General features: G+C 50.3%; 1 protein-coding gene across 2 annotated transcripts in view; it reads left to right on the top strand.

The window, feature by feature from the left end:
* Positions 1 to 19,776, top strand: part of ARAP3 (ArfGAP with RhoGAP domain, ankyrin repeat and PH domain 3) — a 64,828-nt gene that overhangs the window by 11,328 nt on the left and 33,724 nt on the right. For both annotated transcript variants that reach the window (XM_077309880.1, XM_077309881.1), the window contains exons 3-14: positions 1,257 to 1,318; positions 2,604 to 2,674; positions 8,185 to 8,246; positions 9,699 to 9,956; positions 11,483 to 11,552; positions 11,898 to 12,018; positions 12,165 to 12,355; positions 13,396 to 13,502; positions 13,867 to 14,066; positions 15,019 to 15,104; positions 16,439 to 16,621; positions 18,577 to 18,712. In XM_077309880.1, the coding sequence (XP_077165995.1) occupies positions 1,257 to 1,318; positions 2,604 to 2,674; positions 8,185 to 8,246; positions 9,699 to 9,956; positions 11,483 to 11,552; positions 11,898 to 12,018; positions 12,165 to 12,355; positions 13,396 to 13,502; positions 13,867 to 14,066; positions 15,019 to 15,104; positions 16,439 to 16,621; positions 18,577 to 18,712 (1,547 nt within the window). The remainder of the gene's footprint in view (positions 1 to 1,256; positions 1,319 to 2,603; positions 2,675 to 8,184; positions 8,247 to 9,698; positions 9,957 to 11,482; positions 11,553 to 11,897; positions 12,019 to 12,164; positions 12,356 to 13,395; positions 13,503 to 13,866; positions 14,067 to 15,018; positions 15,105 to 16,438; positions 16,622 to 18,576; positions 18,713 to 19,776) is intronic.

Raw genomic sequence — 19,776 nt, 5'->3', positions numbered from 1 at the left:
GAGCCTTCTCTGTCCTAGCCCTCACCTGGTGGAACGAGCTCCCAGAGGAGAACAGAGCCCTGACAGAGCTGAAACAGTTCTGCAGGGCCTGCAAAAAGGAGCTCTTCCGCCAGGCATTGGGTTGAGACCAAGCATAACCAACAACATCTGCAGGGCCCCTGCTCCCTCCCTCCCAAAAATCCATCAGTGCACTCTGCTCCTGGACCTGTTTGCATTGTTTGCACTGTTACAATTATCAGTTAGTAGTATTAATGTTATGGTTATTTATATGTTATGGATTGTTTCTTGTATTGTTTATATGTTTTATGTAAACCGCCCTGAGCCCCTGGGAGGGCGGTATATAAATATAATAAATAAATAATAAAGCAGAAGTTAAATGAATAAGCCCCAGGAATAACCCAAGGGATCGACTATTTAAAGGAGGCAGTGGCCTTGGATACAAGTCTAGGGTTGCCAACCTCCAGGTGATAGCAGGAAACAAACAAGGGAGTGGCACAGTGCGTGGATATAGCACAGCGGACCAGAAATCACTGCGCAAGAGAGCCCTGCATGATCCACTCCAAATCAAATATTGGATTATATTCCATTTCTTAGAAAGAATGACGGGTTCATTCCGGAATTTTTGGAAGGAGAAATGTTTTGGGGGGCTGGAAGGCCTGTGTTAAAACTGGAGAATTCTTCTAGGATGTCTGTAAATTGTTAGGTTCCTTCAGTCCACTGAAGGAGCAAGAAACTGGGGAAAAGAAGGTTTACCAGGTATAGTACGGACAATAGTGTGACATCTGAAATAAGATGTCAACAGCTATTTTGTAAATCCATATGCATTTTTTTAAAGAATAGAATAGAATAGAATAGAATAGAATAGAATAGAATAGAATAGAATAGAATAGAATAGAATAGAATAGAATAGAATAGAATAGAATAGAATAGAATAGAATAGAATAGAATAATTTTTGCTAAAAACAACTTGATTACAGCTGGTTTCCAGGCAAAATGGAGAATGCAGCTGTCTTGGAAGGTGTACCATGTGACCTTGTAGCCCCCTGAGGTCCTTCTCCTCTTCAACTCCCAAATCACCAGCCATTTTCCAGCCCAGAGCAGGCAGCCCTAGATACGACCTATGGCTCCTGGACCATACCATCACGTACAGAGGGGTGCCTCTGAGAGTACAGAGCTTCAGAAGCAGAGGTAACGTTGGCAAGAGGCTTGTCCCAGGATGTCCTGCCAAGGCTTATGTTTACTTTCTCTTCTTGCAGTTCCCTGGGACAGCCCTGCTTGGGCTTTCAGCGCATGGCACAGACCCCTGTCACCCCAGCAGGTAAGAGGGATGGCTGCAGATTACTTGGCTGCCACTGAGGAGGGGGAGCAGGAGAGTGGCTCTCTTCCAAGACACTGAGAAGACAAGAGATGGGGAGGGGTGGTAAGGGATGCCCTGGAAGGACCACTCATCTCCAGGTGACAGAGATCAGTTCCACTGGAGAAAATGTCTCTCTTCGTGTCCCTGACCTCCCCAGATCTCCAGGAGTTTCTCGACCTGCACCTGGCATCTCTGCCTTTCACCCCCCACTTGTAGACAGGAGAGAACTGGCAGCCCTGCCTTCGTTCATGCAGAGTGTTATGGGGAGAGGTGGCTCACTGGAAAGAGATGTATTATCATTCACTGTCTGCCGTGCATAGTGTGACCAAGAGATCCGAGGATTGTCTGCCAGCCAGGCACGGGAGGCTCGGAGGTGGCTTCCTACTGCCTGTTTCCGTGTCATGTTCTTTGGAGGAACCACCACCCAAACTCTTGGAGGTCTCCCATCCAAATGCTAGCCATCATTGGCCCTGCTTTGCTTCCAAGATCTGATGGGATCGGGCTTGCCTGGATTAAGAGGAGAGTCAGAGGGGGTTGAAATTCCATATTCTTCTGAATTTTGATGCCCTTTGATGCCCTTCATAGGAACAGCTGCTATAGGCCTTCTTATGTATAGTACCGTTGGATTGGGACCCAAGTGCCCCTGGACTCGGATCTTAATGGTTCTCTCCTCTGTGAAGCCTTAGGATATGGTATTCTCCTTCACGAGCCCCAGAGAGGAGAGGAGGAGACCTCCTAGGGCAGTGATTCTCAAACTTCCTAATGCCGCGACCCTTTAATACAGTTCCTCATGTTGTGGTGACCCCCAACCATAAAATTAGGCAAGTGTTCTTTCACAGAAATTAAACCGAAACTGACCCATGGCGTGAAGATCCATTGTTCATGATTGTATATAAATTTTTTTTTTCCTGGAGTTTCTCAGTTCACCTCTGCCTCTTGTCCCACCTTGTCAATCTCACACTTTTCCGCTGCTCCAGACAGATAAATGCTCTGTCTCGATCTACCCCACAAGGCTGTTGTGTAGATGGCGCTTCCCCCCCCCCCCGGCCAAGCTGCTTACCCTGCCACAACCCCTGCGAAAGGGTAATTCGACCCCTGAAGCGGTCCCGACCCCCAGGTTGAGAACCACAGTCCTAGGGTGTGGAGAGAATTAAGGGGAAATGCTGGCTCCCCCCGGGAGCAGGTAGGCCTCCCGTGGGGTGTCTTCTCCTCAGGGCTCTCATCACTGCCTTCCCTTTACCCACAGACCTTGCTGAGGAGCTCATCAGTCCCTATTGTGAAGGCATGTTTGGACATACATGGTCTTGCCAGGAGCAGGTGAGGATTCCATCTAGACATCCGGAAGAAGTTCCTGACAGTTAGAGCGGTTCCACAGTGGAACAGGCTTCCTCGGGAGGTGGTGGGTTCTCCATCTTTGGAAATTTTTAAACAGAGGCTAGATACCATCTGACGGAGAGGCTGATTCTGTGAAGATTCGGGGGGGGGGAGGGGTGACAGGTTACAGTGGATGAGCAATAGGGCTGTGAGTGTCCTGCATAGTGCAGGGGGTTGGACTAGATGACCCATGAGGTTCCTTCCAACTCTATGATTCTAGGAGAGGCCGCAAAAAGGGGGGATGTGGCAGAAAGCATGGGGCCTGTGCAGCAACGGTGACGATCCAAACTCGGCAGCTCAGGGGTGTTCCCAAGTGACTCAAAATGGCAGGCGTGAGGAAAAACCCGATTGCATAGACCCCATTAGACCCCTCTTGAGAAGACAAAACCTGGTTTTCTGGGGTTTCCTTTGCTGCGGGACAAGCAAGGGGGCAATTCAGGACTGCGCCTGAAGAAGCAAATCTTAGTGTGCAAACAGACAAAAACTGGGCCTTTAAAAATGCAAATCTGAATGATATTTCTAGTGCAGAAACAGTCTGGGTGTTCTCCCCCTGAATCAGAGGACATCTGTTAGGGAGCTGCTTGGGGGGGGGGGGCAGTTGATTAAATTGCCCTCTGCTTCGGCTGCCCAGGGAGAGGGGATAGAGGGGATTGATTAAATTGCTTCCCTTCCAGTTCCTGTCCTGCACACTGCATTTCGTCCCCAGTCTTTCCCCTAACTCAAATGGGAGAGCATCGTAGCCAGTGATCTCTGCTACTTTTCTCTAGCACCTTTCTTTAATTAGACAAATCAGTCAAACTGAACCTTCACTTGAAACAGAGTCTCCCTTGGTGGTGCAAGAGGTCGAACCCCACACAAGGAAGGTTCTATTCAGCCCCCTAGCAAGTCCAGATCTTTACAGACGCAAGCCTAACTGGCTGGGGGGCTATTCTGGAAGAAAGAACAGCCCAGGGCACCTGGTCCAAGGAAGAGTCAAGTCTACCCATCAACATACTGGAAGTGAGGGCCATCTTCCTCGCAATATAAAATTTCAAATCCCGGATTTTGAACAGACACCTGCTGATAAGGACGGACAACATAGTGGCCAGAGCTTACCTCAACAACCAGGGGGGGTTCCTGGTCCAGGGGTCTGTTGAAGGAGGTGGCCAGGGTTCTGGACTGGTCAGAAAAGAATCTCCTGCCGTTACAGGCAGAACACATCAAAGGGAACTTCAGTGTTCAGGCCGACTGGTTAAGCCGCAGGACCATTCAGGAAGGAGAGTGGTCACTAAAGACAGGCGTTCAGGCTGATAACCCAGAGGTTTGGGATGCCAATCATGGATCTTCAAGCATCGGCGGACGACAACCAAGTGCTCAGGTTCATGTCTAGATTCCAACATCCTCGGGCAGAAAGCAGAGATGCAGTAACCTCGGACTAGCCAGAAGGGCTGCTCTACACTTTCCCTCCAGTAACCATAACACTTAAGCTTCTTCAAAAGATCATGCAACAGAAAGCGGTGGTCATACTGGTGGCACCCCGCTGGCCCAGGAGACCCTGGTTCTTGACCATACTACAAATGGCAGTGGAAACATCCTTCAATCTTCCACAGATTCCAGATCTCCTATGACAGGGTTTGGCACCCTGATCCAGAATGGATAAAGCTGACTGTCTGGAAATTGAATAGAGACATCTAACCGATGTGGGTTACTCGCAGGAGGTTGTGGCCTCAACTACCAGACTCTACAATGTCACATGGAAAGGCTTTGTGAGATGGGGAAGAAGGAAGAAGGTAAACTACCTGAAGCCTTCCGTAATAGTTCTGCTGAAATTCCTGCAGGATGGGGTGGCTCGGGGACTAAAGCCAGCCATCTTATTTATTTATATTTGTACTTGTTGACTGCCACTCTCGGGTCTAGCTGGCTCGTGGTGGTTTACACAAAAGTCTAAAAAGTTTTAAAAAAACCACGTAAAATAATATATACAACAATCCAAAACTCAATCTGCGGGACATCCCCACTCCCACCCCAGTCCCCATTCACATAGCTGACAGCCATCCAGGAGATTATTTCAGATGGTAACTGGTCAAACAGGCCACACCAGGCTTATATAGACAGATAGCAGCAATCGTGACTGTCTGCCCATAGGGAGATGGTTTTCAATTATCTCACTATCCCCATACAGTTCGATTCCTGAAGGGGGCCATGGCAAAAGCCCCTCCCCAGGTACACAGATTCCCAACATGGAAACTGAACATGGTTCTACAGGCCCTAACAAAGGCACCATTTGAACCTGTAGCTTGAGGTAGGTAGGCAATTTTTCTTGTAGCCACTACATCAGCAAGATGCGTGTCTGAGTTGGGGGTCCTATCTAAAAAGACCAAACCTGTGCGTTTTTCACAAGGACAGGGTGGTACTACGACCCGATCCAGCCTTCAGACCCAAGATAAGCACCATCTTCCACTGGTCGCAGGAGATCATCCTGATGTCCTTTTGTCCAGACCCAAGCATCCTAAAGAAAAGGAAGGCACTACCTGGATGTTAGGAGAACTCTCAAGGCTTATCTGATTCGGAAGGCATAAGAAAATCGGACAGTTTGTTCACAGCAGTTTCTCCACCTAACATGGGACAGAAGATGTCCAAGGCAACAATTTGCAGAATCCTAAAGACCTTCATAGCCGAGGTGTACAAATTGCTTAGTCTGTCTGCTCCAACAGGGATTACGGCACATTCAATATTAGTGCATCGACAAATTCAGCACTATTAAATAGAGCTTCAGTACTGGAGGTATGTAAAGCAGCAACGTGGTTCTCCATAGCCATTGTGGTTCTCCATAGATCATTGGATTTACCAAAGAGGGCCCTTCTCCCCTGGAGTAAGGAGAACATCTGGTCCTCCCAAAATAGACTGGTTTTGGAACATGATGATGCAATATAATACAACAGCCAGGTATAGGTGAAGTTAGAGAAAGGTGACAAATTCCCTCTGTTCCTTTTCTGTTCTTATTACTATTACAAAAAAAGGCTAATGGTTAATATATTGATTGTGTTAAAAGTTAATGAGTTCTAGTTTCAGTTAATTTACTTTATGGCCAACTGGGGACGAGATGTGCAGGACGGGAACCAGAAGAAGGGTGTTTTAATCAAACCCTGCCTCCCTGAGCAGCCAAAGGGAAAACCCATCCTAACAGATGTCCTCCTTACTCCAGGGGAGAAGGACCGTCTTTGGTAGGTCCACTGGTCATTCTCCAGTTTTTTACCCAAACAGTGATGCTTGCAGCCACTGAGCTCCTAGGCAAGTGACAGCTGAGACTGAGCATATGGTGCTGCTGAGGAACGAGGCTGGATCCCAGCGGGAGCTAGGCCCAGCCCTGGTGAAGCACTAAGAACAGCAGCCTCTGCCTCAAATGGCATGACCTCTATGGACAGCTGCTTCAAGCTGAAGCGCAAGAACAAAGCAGAAGCCTGCTGGGGCAGACCAGGGCTCCATCTAGGCCAGCATGCTCTTCTCTCTGGCTGCCGGTCTTCCCCAGCTGCTGAATCCCAGCACTGGGCTTCAGAGGCTGGCAATTTCTGGATTTGGAGGTCGAGGACTTTTCAGACAACTTTCAGACAACATGCTAGAGTTTTATACAATTATGCATGGGGTGGATTGACAAAGATAAATTTTTCTCTCTTCTCCAAAGTTTTGGTGTTGACCTTTAAGGCTGTCTGCAGCTTGGACCCTGCCTGAGGGTACTTGGACCCTGCCCATAGGGCACGTTGCTCTGTGGGTGCTAATCTACTGGAGGTCCCTGGTCCCGAAGAAGCATGCCTGGCCTCAACCCTGGCCAAGGCCTTTTTGGTCCTGGCCCCAACCTGGTGGAATTAGCTCCTGGAAGAGCTGAGGGCCCTGACAGAGCTATCAGAGTTCACTTGGCCACAGTGATCCATGCAACGGCCAACTCCAGAATAGATTTCTGTAACTTGCTCTACGCTGGCCTGCCCTTGTCCTTGATCCAGAAACTTCAGCTAGTGCAAAATGCAGCTGCTAGGGTCCTCACTGGGACACCTTGGAGGGCCCACATCCAGCCTCCGCTGAGGCAGCTGCATTGGTTGCCAATTGCTGCCCACATCTGGTTCAAGGTTTTGGTTCTAACCTTTAAGGCCTTGCACGGGTTGGGACCCACATACCTGAGGGACCGCCTATCGCCCTGTGCCCCCCGCAGGACCTTACGCTCTGCAGGTGAGAATCTTTTGATCGTTCCCAGCCCTAGGGAAGCATGCCTAGCCTCAACCAGGGCCAGGGCCTTTACAGTCCTGGCCCCTGCCTGCTGGAATGAGCTCCCGGGTGATCTGTGGGCCCTGCGGGATTTGTCAGCTTTCCGCAGGGTCTGTAAAATGGAGCTCTTCCACCAGGTCTATGGTTGAGGCTGGGGTCGGCGAGGTAGATCTGCTGCCCCCCTGGGCCTCCAGGCTCAGAATGAACATCGTCGGACTTCCTTCTCCACCCCCCCCCCCCTTAGCAATAGGGATTAGGAATGGGGTTTTCCGCCATGTTGGGAGTATTTGAAAGTTTTAACGGGGTTCTTTTTCTTTAGACATTGTGACCCGCCACGTGCCGTTAGGGAGTGGTGGGAAATAAATCTAAATATAATAATAATAATAATAATAATAATAATAATAATAATAATAATAATAATAATAATAATAATAATAATAATAATAGCAACAGGGACTGCAGAATGGAGCTCTTCCCCCAGGTCAGAGCCAGGAGCAATGGGGGACCCTCCTCAGGCTACACCGTAATATCTAGTGTACCCCACCCTGTGGGGTGGATGACTATAGGGTTAGGGAGTGGGACTATACTGCCAGTCTTGTTTTACCTTCTTTTTCAACTATGCTCTGTTGTTTTGTTTTGGAGTGGGCTTTTATCATGTTTTATGGGGGGGGGGGGTTTATATTGTATCCTGCCACGAGTCTCCAGAGACTGGTGGGCTAAACATCTAATAAATACATAAAATAAGTGCATAAATAAAGAAGCATTAAATTCCCTGGAACTGCAGCTGGCTCACCACCCACAGCTGGTGGAAAGGACCCCGGGTGGCTGCTGCCGGCTGACTGTCCCACAGGAGGCTGGGGTCCAGGAGTGCCCCTGCTCTATGGACCTCCTCCTTAAGGATATTGAACAAGTTTTTGGGTTCAAAGAACTTTGGCTTCAGAACGAGACGGACGGGAGGGATGCTCCATCGGGGCTCATCTCCAGTTTGTAGCAGCCCTAAGCTGGAGGGCAAGAGGCCTTAATCAGCATAGGTGGCACCAGCAGCTAACCAGATACAAAGAGGTCTTGCAGGCTGTTCCCTGGAGGCAGCAGATTGCTGGGCTAAATTGGCCAGGCAGTTCATGATTTTGTGAGTTTGCTTAGCAGCAGGTCAAGGCTGAGTCTGGCAGAGGGCCGAGAGAATCTCCTTCCAGACTGTATCCTCTCTTGCACGGCAGGAATATGAGGAGTTGCCAGAGTGCGCACCAAGCCAGGACGAAGGAGGAAGAGGAGGGCGCCTGTGAGTACTTTGGCGAAGGGGACTGAAGGGAAGGGGTTGGGGAGGCAGCTTTTCGCTGTCTCCCTCTTGTTCAGGGTGCTGGTTAGAGCAGCTTTGTTCTGATTTCCCATGTCTGAAGGCGCCAAAAGATGCTGGACAGTAATAGCATTGACTGCAAGGGAATTAGATTGTGCTCCTCTAGACAGCCAGCATGGTGTAGTGAGGATCTGGGGAACTGAGGTTCGAATCCCCACTCCGGCATTGGGGTTTGCTGGGTAACCTAGGACTGAGCCTAACAGGGTTGTTCTGAGGATAAAACAGAGAAGAGGAGAACAGGGTAAACCACTCTGGGTCCCCATTGGGGGAAAAGGCACCATACAAATAAAGTAGAATAGTCAGTGGTGAGATTTACCTGAAAGGTGATGATCGTTGTCTTAGATCAAGGGTAGTCAACCTGTGGTCCTCCAGATGTCCATGGACTACAATTCCCATGAGCCCCTGCCAGCAAACGCTGGCAGGGGCTCATGGGAATTGTAGTCCATGGACATCTGGAGGACCACAGGTTGACTACCCCTGTCTTAGATGATCACCACTCTCTACGAGGAGAGGGAGGGGTGATTGTCTGTGCTCTGGAGGCGTTAGAGCAGCCATTTTCAACCTTTCAGGCACTGTTCTCTGGTTCCAGGGCCCCTGCAGGAGGCTGGCCCCTCGCACAATGATCTAGGCTAAAAAAAGGGCTAAGCTAAGAGTGAGCTAGCTATACCTGACGTACCTCGTCTTATAGACACATGCAAAACAGTTTTCTAGAACATTTGCTCAAGACAAGCCAGTGTGTTCATTTTTTTCCACCCCGGATGCATTAATTCAAGAACAAACAAAATAATGGATTGCATGATTTCTTTTTCTTTCCCATGACAAAGGTCAAACTTTCTAGAAGTTAATGACGTCATAGATGACCAAAAGGGTTCAGTTAGTGGGAAGGGGGGGGGCATTAGCCCTTTGGGCTTCCCTCCTCGCATCTCAGTCTGTGGCCCCCTTCAAATGTGGCAGGGCTCCCTGGGGGGGGCATATGTCCCCCCCCCTACATCAGAGGTGCCCAGCTCCCACTCTGCCTTCTGCTGCCAAGATTGCAAGGCAAGCAGCTTTTTCCCCACCAGGCTCTTCCTCCAGCATGTTTTTATTAGCTCTGAGCCCCCAAGAAAGGGGAGCAGGTGCTCCCATCTTGTCTTTTGGGGAGCCAGACAGGGGAAGCAGGCATGCAAGAGAGAGGGGAGGCTGACCCACTGCTTAGAATACCCAGTTCTGGGCTCCTCGGGGATTCAAAATGGCTATAGTGACAGGACATGGAGTTACGCCCTCTGATGTCAAGCCTCTCCATTGCCCAGGAGGCTGGCTGGCTCTCAGCTCCAGGGGAAGCGAGACCAACAGGGTATTCTTGGTTCACGGAACAGGTCTGGTACCCTCTTCTTTCAGGAATGGAAACCGCAGCCCAGAGGAAATGCATTCGACTGCTCAGAGTGGGGCTGGCCACACGGCCCAGAGTGGGACCGAGGGTTATTCTACAGTGGAGGCAAGCCAGGCCAGAGGCTCCCCTCTTGGGCTCTCCAATCACCAGCCCATGGAGGAAGCCTTAGACGACTTGACCATCTCCCCCTACGCCAGCTACACCTCCTTGTCGGAGCGCCCCGCAACTGTGCTCAGCGGCTGGCTGGACAAGCTCTCCCCACAAGGGTAGGTGGCGGGGTCGGAGGGCAGTGGCTCAGGGAGGGAAAAGGGCCCAAGGAGAGAGCCTGAAGCTGAAAGGGACCGTTTGCCTGTCTGTTGACATAATTCAGTGGCCTCTTTTCCAGTGAATTGCCCCAGGCAGCAGTGGGGTGTAAAGGTTAAAGTGTCAGGCTAGGATCTAGGAAACCCAGGTTCGAATCCCCCACTCTGCCACGGAAACTGGCTGGGTGATCTGGGGCCAATCACACGTTCTCAGCCTAATCTCGCAGGGTTGTTGTGACAATAAAAGGGAAGAGGAAAATTATGTAAGCTGCTTTACATCCCCGTTAGGGTGAAAGCTAAGGAAGTCAATAAAAAATAAAGAGATTGTTAAAGTGTTTTAAAAGATGCTGGACATCGTGCCAGCTGGAACTATTGCAAAAAGGAAAATCAGAAGAACAGCTGAGAAGGGAAGATTTGATAGATTCTGACTTGCTAGCAGGCAGCAGCCAATGAAGGGATCTTGCAGACTTCATCTGAAAATCTGGTCCCTTGAGGGTCTGGTGCCTCTCTCCCTTCTGTCCCCCTCCAGTTTGGTGTAGTGGTTAAGAGCAGTGGCCTCCAATCTGGAGAACTGGGTTTGATTCCCTACTATTCCACGTGCAGCCAGCTGGGTGACCTTGGGCCAGTCACAGTTCTCTCAGAGCTCTCTCAGCCTGACCTACCTCCCAGGTTGCCTGCTGAGGGGAGAAGAAAGGAAGGTGGTTGTAAGCCGCTTTGGGACTCCTTTGGGTAGTAAAAAGTGGGGTACAAAACCATAGCTCTTCTTCTTCTCTCAGCCCGCCTCTTAAGGTTATTTTGGCTTAGTAACCCCTCCCGCTGGGAGTTCTGTTTGTCCTCAAACAGTGTGTTGTCTTTGAAATGGCAGCCTGGGCTGAACGACACATTGCTTCTTCCAGACATTCTAGGCTGACATCTTTTCCGTCACAACCCTTGAAGGACAATCCTGGCCCTAATCTCACTTAGCGGTTCACTTTCTGATAAAATCCTAGCTGGAGAACGGCCTTGCATCATGCTTTAGACTACCTTGGGAAAGTGTTTGGAGACTCCTCCATGCAGAAGATGGCTCACAGCCAGGTTGCTGACTGCTTTCAGCCACCGGAAATGCTTAACTTCCCATCCTGGTTTCCAGCTTGTTTCTGGGCCCTGCGTTGCTTGGGGCTGGATTCAATGGGCAGCTACTGAGCTCCCCCAGTTCAGTGTGGCCACTGCAGCAGTAGCAGCAGCTCCCTCCTGCCCTCTTGCACTGTGGGGTAGCAATAGGGTGGTTCCACATCAGGGCCTGGGGACCCCCTGGGTTGGGGCCTCTCCCCCCATTTTAGGGGTTTCAGAAACCAGGGAACTTACCAGGCACTGAGAGGGAAGAAGCAGGAAGTGAACACAGTGTGCCGACATCACCCAGAAGGGCATGTTGGGGATGCCAGGGGGCGATGTGAGGGAGGTCTCCAGTTAAGACTGGTGGCCCCAGCAGACACCTCTTTCCCTCCTGACAGGAACTACGTTTTCCAGCGCCGATTTGTCCGATTCGATGGGAAAAACCTCACGTATTTCAGCAATGAGAAGGTGGGAGTGGAATCTTTGACCATGGTGCTCTACGAGGTTTTGGGTTGCTGGGGAAAGGGACAGGAGGCGCTAAGCCAGTTTGGTCAGCTGGGGGAATGTAATGAGACACACGGCCCTGCATGGTTGGGGGGCCAGGGACCCCTCAGTAGAAGATGCTCTGGGGTCTTAGGGGCACGAACAGTGGCTCCTTTTATTTCTTCTCCAGAACCTTGCCTGCCAGCGAGGAGGGAAGTCAAACTAGGGCATCTGTTTGGGGGCTCAGTGGAAACACCTTAAAGGGCTGCCCCCCACCACCACCACCACAGAGAGTCTGTGCTTGTAACCCGCTTGCTTGGGTTGTTGCAGGAGCCCTACCCAAAAGGCCTAATTCCTCTCTCCATCATTGAGATGGCCCGCTCCACCAAGGACAACAAGTTCCAGGTTGTCACAAGTCACAGGATCTTTGTCTTCCGGGCAGAAAGTGAAGGTAAGAAAGCAAGCAACGGGGTCTCTGTCTTCTTGCCCTGTGCCTCTTGCAGGGCTGGTTATGGTGCAGAAGAAGGAGAGCTGTTCCCTGGGGCCAGCCCGTAGAAGCCCCTGCAGCCCTCCGACTCTGTGCTGTTCCTCCTGCAGGGCAGCGGAATGACTGGTGCAGCACCCTGCAGCAGAAGGTGACGGAGCAGCGCACGCTCTCTCCTCGGACTCTCCTCAGCAGTAGCATGAAGCCGCCCCAGAGATCTGGCTCCCTAGAGCTGAAGGGCTACAAGTCCAAGGTCTTTGCAGCTCTTACCCTGTCTGAACTGTGGCTCTACAAAAGTGAGCAGGTGAGGGATGGAGATTTTCGGTACTAGGAACCCTACCTTGGGGATTTTCTTGTCTGTCTATTCCAAAACATTCAGGTCTGGTTCCGTACCGATTATGGCCAGTTCTGGGAGGGGAAATACCTGGAGATTTGGCAGGGGGTGAAGCCTAGAGAGGGTGGGGTTTGGAGGGGGGGAGGCCATAATTTCCACCCTCTCCAGCAGCTATTTTCTTCAGGGCAATTGATCTTCAGTCTGGACATCACTTGTAATGGTGGGAAGTCTGCAGACTGGCAACCCTCACTGAACTTCCCTTGGGGGTTCACAGGAGGATCGATGAGGGACCACAGTGGTGCTCCTGCTTCTCACGCTGGAGGAATGGAAGGGAGTTTCTCTCTGTTGGAGATTTTCCCTTTGTAGCATTGATGCCGCTTGAAAATGGCCATCCTGACTGAGCAGGGGATGTGATTCCAGTGCTGGGCTGAGGCAGGCTGGCCCTCTGAATTTGCTCGGCCTCAGCCCTCATCAGGTCCAATGCCCCCGAAGTCAGTCTGTGCAGAAAGGGCAAGTCTGGGACAAGCAGGGTGGCCAACCTCCAGGTGGGGGCTGGAGATCTTCTGGCATTGCAACTGGTCTCCAGGCGAAAGAAATCAGTTCACCTGGACAAAATGGCTGCTTTGGAAGGGGGGCTGTAGAGCATTCTACCCCCGTGAAGTCCCTCCCCTCACCAGCCTCCATTCGCCTCAGACTCCCCCTCCCCCCAAAATCTCCAGGTATTTTCCAACCCAGAGCTGACCACCCTAGGAACAAGGGAGGCTGGTGCAGAGTGACATGATGGGACGGCAGGCACAAAGGGGCCATAAGGCCCAGAGGCCGTTTCCTGTGCAGCATTTCCCATTTCCTGCGTGTCTTCCCCATATCTGGTGGAGGAACAAAGGAAACAAGATGGAGAATGGTCCTTGGCTAGCTTCGGCTGAGGGTTTTCGGGGAAAGACAGCGCTCACATCTGAAACAAGGACGTTGTGATTTCCATAAACTGAGTTCTGCCACAATTTTGCCCGCAGTACTTTAAATTCGGCATTGCCATCTGCCTGATAGAGATGCAGGACTCCACGATTCGTGAGGCGAAAGGCCGCAGCTTTGAGCTCATCACCCCCTTCAAGATCTTCAGGTAACAACACCTGCTGGGTCAGGCGGAGCCACAAGCCTGCAGGACCTTCAAGTACTTCCGGGAGCCCCTGTGGTTCTAGCTCAGCAACGTATTGCCCTCCTGACGGACGGGAGGGTAGAGAGGGAATGTGGGTTGGCTGGAAGGCTGAGGGCAGGTCCTCACGCTTCTGGCCCCACATCCCAGGGGCCAGGCATCTTGGTGAAAAGGCCAGCAGCACCTTGTCCCTCCTGGCCGGCCTGGAGCAGTCAGAGCTCTAGGAGTTGCCCATTTGGACCTTGGGTGTTCTACAGGTTCAGAAGGGAGATGTGGGGAGGCTCAATCTTGCTGGGGGTCTTGACCCTCCGTGTGGCATGTGCACCCTCAGCTTTGGAGCGGAGTCGGAGCGGGAGAAGCGGGAGTGGATGGGGGCCCTGCAGAATTCCATCGCGGAGACCCTGTACGACTACGAGGTGGCCGAGAAGATCTGGTCGAACAGAGCCAACCGCTTCTGCGCCGACTGCCGTGCCCTGAACCCGGACTGGGCCTCCATCAACCTGTGTGTGGTCATCTGCAAGCAGTGTGCTGGCAAGTGCTCCCCCCCCCCCGGGGCGGGAGAGGGGTCTTGGGCTGCAGCTGCAGTTCACCAAGCGATAATAAAGTGGTGGGGCTGAGGAGGGAGGCCAGGGAAGCCTTCCTGCATGGCAGGAAACTGACGATTGTCACAAATCTCCTACCCCCGGTGTTTAGCTCGCCCCCTTCCGCCTGCCTCCACTGGGTCAGTGGCCAGGGTCACCAGCCTCCACGTGAGGTCTAGAGACCTCCCACTGTTAGAATGGATCCCCAGACTAGAGACCAGTTCCCCTGGAGAAAAAGGCTGCTTTGCATAGCATTATACTCCATTGATAATTTAGGGATGCCAGTTCCCAGGTGGGACCTGGGGATCCCCTGGTGATAGAGATCAGTTCCCCTGGAGAAAAAAGCTGTTTGGGGGGGGACTCCATAGCATTCCACTCCACTGACATCCCTCCCTGCCCACTCCTGGCTCCACCCCCAGTGTCTCCAGGAGTTTCCCAGCCCAGACCTGGCAACCATAATGACAGCATAGCTGGCGTACTTTGGCTCTTGACAGAAGAGGGCCTTGCATCAGAGGAAAGATGACCAAGAGTGGGATGCTTGGCTGCTTTTCCAAAATCAGGCATCACACTTAAAATGCCGCTTCTTCCACTGTAGGACAGGTGAGGAGCTGATTTTCCCTCCCACCAAAGAAACTTGCATTATTTTAGCATCATAATGACCCCCCCTTCATCTCAGAGTTCACCCCATTGGGACCGTCCTGTCACTGCCTGGCCACTGACAGCTATCCTGGAAGTGCACAGGGCTTGACTTCAAGGAACAGAGGGTTTCCACCACAGGCTGCAGATGTAGGCTTGCTTTAGGCCCAGCTGTGAGGCTGGCCCTCCATGTGCAGCTGGACTGCACGCAAGCCGGAAGCACATGCATACATGTGTGGCTCCTCTCAGACTCACTGCTTCCACAGGACAACACCGGAGCCTGGGTTCCAGCATTTCTAAAGTGCAGAGCCTGAAGCTAGACACCAGTGTCTGGAGCAACGAGATGGTTCAGGTATGCAAACTTTCTTGGAGCCTGGGATAGGGGCCCAGTTGGAGGCTGCAGATATGAAGGTCCAGGTAGCTAATTTTGACTTGCAAATCTTGGGCTACTTTCAGTCTGTGTGGTTAGGAGCTCAGACTTCTAATCTGGCAAGCTGGGTTTGATTCCCCACTCCCCCAGATGCTGGGTGACCTTGCTGGGTGACTGATAAAGCTGTTCTGACAGCAGAAATATCAGGGCTCTCTCAGCCTCACCTCCCTCACAGGGTGTCTGTTGTGGGAAGAGGAAAGGGAAGGTGATTGTAAGCCGCTTTGAGACTCCTGGTAGAGAAAAACGGCATCTATGAATTCCATGTGGTGTTCCATGTAATTACCTCATGGTGTTTTATGTAAACTTCCCAGAGCCATATGGAAGGGCGGTATACAAATTAAATAAAAATCTAAATAAATAAATAAACCAGTCTTTTCTACTGCCAGTTCCCTCCCATCTATCACCCCTGACCCAAGGAGGTCTAACCCACATGTGTCTCTGCTTTCCTGTGATGCTGTCAATTTTACAAAGATTTTCAGTTGGCTTTTTGTTTGCGGAGGGTTTGCTTCCAAGTCCCTGATGACTTAGGGTGACTTCACCGTGTTTTCAAGGCAAGAGATGTTCAGAGATGGTTTCCCACTGCTTGCCTCCTCGTAGCAACCCTAGACTAACTGGGTGGTCTCCCATTTAAGTATTAACCAGGGCAGACCCTGTTTAGCTTCTGAACTCTCAAGGGTATATAGATCTCCTTTATTTTTAACAACCAGTCTTGTACTTACAAATACTTTTTTGTTCTCCTTGCCTTACAAAGACCAACCTTGCAGCAAAAATCATGTGTCAGGTGCTACCAGGGATGTCAAGTAGATCATTTAACAGTAGTGTCTCTGGCTTGTAAAGGATCTGTTTTATCAGCCAGTTTGGTGTAGTGGTAAGGAGTGCAGACTTCTAATCTGGCAAGGTGTATTCAATTCTGCATTCCCCCACATGCAGTCAGCTGGGTGACCTTGGGCTCGCCATGTTGCTGATATAGCTGTTCAGACCGAGCAGGAATATCAGGGCTCTCTTAGCCTCATCCACCTCACAGGGTGTCTGTTGTGGGGAGAGGAAAGGGAAGGTGATTGTAAGCTGCTTTTTCAGGTAGAGAAAAGCGGCATATAAGAACCAACTCTTCTTTTTCAACCCAGGTGATATGATTTTCACAGCTTGTTTCCAATAGCTGGGGCCATGTTACATGTCCACCACCTAGGAAAGAATTCTGCCTCAGGTTCTGGACAGAACCAGTTTTAAGTTCCTCCCCCCAACCCTTTCTCTCATAGCTATTCATTGTGCTGGGGAATGAACAGGCAAACAGGTTTTGGGCCGCTCGCCTCCCACCCTCTGAGGCCCTGTACCCGGACGCCAGCACGGAGCAGAGGCGGGACTTCATCACTTGCAAATATCGCTACGGTCACTACCGTCTGCCACATGCTCAGTACAGCAGCCAGGAGCACCTCTTGCAGGTATGGCCATGTTCTGCGTACTTTACGCCACCAGGAGTCTGCCCAGAGCCAACGGAGCATTGGTTAGGATGCCCACATGAGAATCCCAGCACACTACACCCTTAAGGGAATATTTGGTTAATATATAGCACAGCCTTTCTCAACTCTTTTATGGTTGAGAAACCCCCCAAAACATTCTTCAGGCTTTGAGAAACCCCAGAAGTGGCAGTATGGTGCAGAATGTGGTTGGGAAGCATAGTTGTGCATATGCTCACCCAAGGCCCCTTCCCTTCCCACCACCTCCAGGCCCATCATTGGCCATTTTGGGAGGGGAGGGAGGGTCGACATGGCCATATATAGTCATATCGCCTGAGGCTCCGGGGAGGGCAGTATATAAATATAATAAAAGGTAAAGGTATCCCCTGTGCCAGCACCGAGTCATGTCTGACCCTTGGGGTGACGCCCTCCAGCGTTTTCATGGCAGACTCAATACGGGGTGGTTTGCCAGTGCCTTCCCCAGTCATTACCGTTTACCCCCCAGCAGCAAGCTGGGTACTCATTTTACCGACCTCGGAAGGATGGAAGGCTGAGTCAACCTTGAGCCGGCTGCTGGGATTGAACTCCCAGCCTCATGGGCAGACAGCTTCAGACAGTATGTCTGCCGCTTACCACTCTGCGCCACAAGAGGCTCTTATAAATATAACAAATAAATATAAATATAATAAATAAATGAATAAATAAATGTTGAACAAGTTTTAAAAATATATTAAAAACTAATGAACTCCCACCCATTCGGGAAACCCTTCCAAGGCCATCAAGAAACCCCAGGGTTTCACGAAACCCTGATTGAAGAAGCCTGGTATAGCAGAATTTGCCCAGTTTTAGAAGCATGATCCCTGAGTGCAGTCAATACATCTCCAAAGATATATATTCCCCCAAAAGGTAAGCTTGCATTTTCTCGACCAGACCCAGTTCACATTCAGGTGGCAGTCTCAGGGCTACATGCAGTGCTCCCTGGTCTCCTCCCTGGGAATGCCGCCGCTGTCGGGTTGGTTGGGTCAGATGGTGTATTTGTTTTTGTAGGATGTTTTTATGTATTAGGGCAGGAGTAGTCAAACTGTGGCCCTCCAGATGTCCATGGACTACAATTGTATTCCATGGACATCTGGAGGGAATTGTAGTCCATGGACATCTGGAGGGCCGCAGTTTGACTACCCCTGGGGTTTTATGGGTTTTTATATGTTGTTACCCGCCACGAGCCTTAGGGGAGTGGCGGGCTATAAATCGAAGGAGTTGTCGTAGTAATAATAATAATAATAATGAAGAAGTCTAATCTAAAAAGTACTTTTCCTATCACAAATGGCCAGCTTGTCCGGCATTGTGCATGTGGGAGTACAAAGGCATTGTCGTCCCAGGAGAGACCTGCAGAGACATGGGTCTCCATGGAAGGCCATGTGGAGAGAGCGAGAGGGGAAATAGCACAGAAAGGAGGGGTCAGAGAGCAGCTCCCAGAGTAAGAGAGGCATCCAAGAAGATAATCTCAACACAATAACCTCAAGTGTTGTAGCTTCCCCTAGTGTCCAGGCACATTGAGTTGCTCAAACCAACACCCACATGGCCCTTGGACAAATGTGTACAGGCAGGAAGAGAGAATCCAGTTGTCCTCTTCCGGCATGTTAGGATAATATTTCAAAGTTGCTTGCCTATTGTTGATTGACTGATTATTCGTTACCCACTGCTCTCGATAAACATCTCATGGCGGGTTACAATAACAATAAAAATCCCAATACGTAAGCATAAAAAAATCCAATGATCCATAATAATATCCTGGTGATGAGTAAATAAAAAGAGACACCCCCACACACCCCAACCCCCAGCTATCCCTGCAGACTTCCTTTTGCCCATGCTTGGGTTGTCATTTATTTTCAGATGGCTCTTTCACTGAGTTGCTCAGTGGATCTGTTCCCCTTTTTCAGGCTCTGTGTGCCGCCGTCTCTGGACCCGGGCTGCTGAAGATGATGCTGCAGTTCTTTGCGGCCTCCACAGAAGATGAAGGTGGAGGTTACGAGGCTGTTTTGGAGGCCGGGAGAGACCAGCAGCAGAGTAGTCCAAGTAAGAAAGCCAGTTTGGTGTAGTGGTTAGGAGTGCGGACTTCTAATCTGGCATGCCAGGTTCAATTCCGCACTCCCCCACATGCAGCCAGCTGGGTGACCTTGGGCTCGCCACGGCACTGATAAAACTGTTCTGACCGAGCAGTGATATCAAGACTCTTTCAGTCTCACCCACCTCACGGGGTGTCTGTTGTGGGGAGAGGAATGGGAAGGTGACTGTAAGCCGCTTTGAGCCTCCTTCGGGTAGGGAAAAGCGGCATATAAGAACCAACTCTTCTTCTTCTTCTAAGTGCAGTCTCTGCCTTTTCTCTGCATCCTCCCATGTAGATAAGGAGGGGCTGATTCTCTTCTTTGGCCCTCACCTACATTTAACCCCACATGTTTCTTTGGACCGTCTTTCTGACCTCCACCAGAACCTATAAGAAAGTTACCATTTTGCATTTTACTTGCCTGGGATTATTCTTGTGTCTCTGTATGCCTAATTGTATTTTAAGACTCTAAACTGTATTGAACGTTGCTTTAGAAGAAAGGTAGGAATTGAAATTTGCTTTTAAAATGCCATCAAATTAAACTGGATGGGGGCAGCAAACATTCACTGTAATATAGATACTTTTGTAAAGTTACCCCCCCCAAAGGAAAAAAAACAGAGAACGTTTGAGTTCCATGGCACCTTTAAGACCAGCAAAGTTTTATTCAAGATATATAAGCTTTCGTGTACATGCACTCTTCTTCAGACACAGTGGAACAAAATATCTTCAGTCATTACATATAGGTCAAGATGGGGTGGGGGGTTTAATTGCCAGGAACGTCTAGTCACGTGCATAAGAAACTGGGTGGTTATATCTGAGACTGGATTAAGGCAGTTAAGATATGTGAATGGCAGTAAATTAGCAAAAGAGCCCAAACAGTTTTGTCAATAACATTTTGGAGAATGAGATTCTCCCATACTTGGCGGAGCTTGTTGGCATTCCTCTGACCCACTAATCCCTTTGAAATGAACGTTCCATGACACTGTTGTAGGTATTCCCAGATAAGAATATAGGAGTGATTCTGTACTTCTGACAG

Source organism: Paroedura picta, chromosome 14 (assembly GCF_049243985.1).
Source record: "Paroedura picta isolate Pp20150507F chromosome 14, Ppicta_v3.0, whole genome shotgun sequence".
In the NCBI taxonomy this organism is placed as follows: domain Eukaryota; kingdom Metazoa; phylum Chordata; class Lepidosauria; order Squamata; family Gekkonidae; genus Paroedura; species Paroedura picta.
Note: the sequence above shows the minus strand (reverse complement) of the source record. Positions and strands in the feature narration are given on the sequence as shown.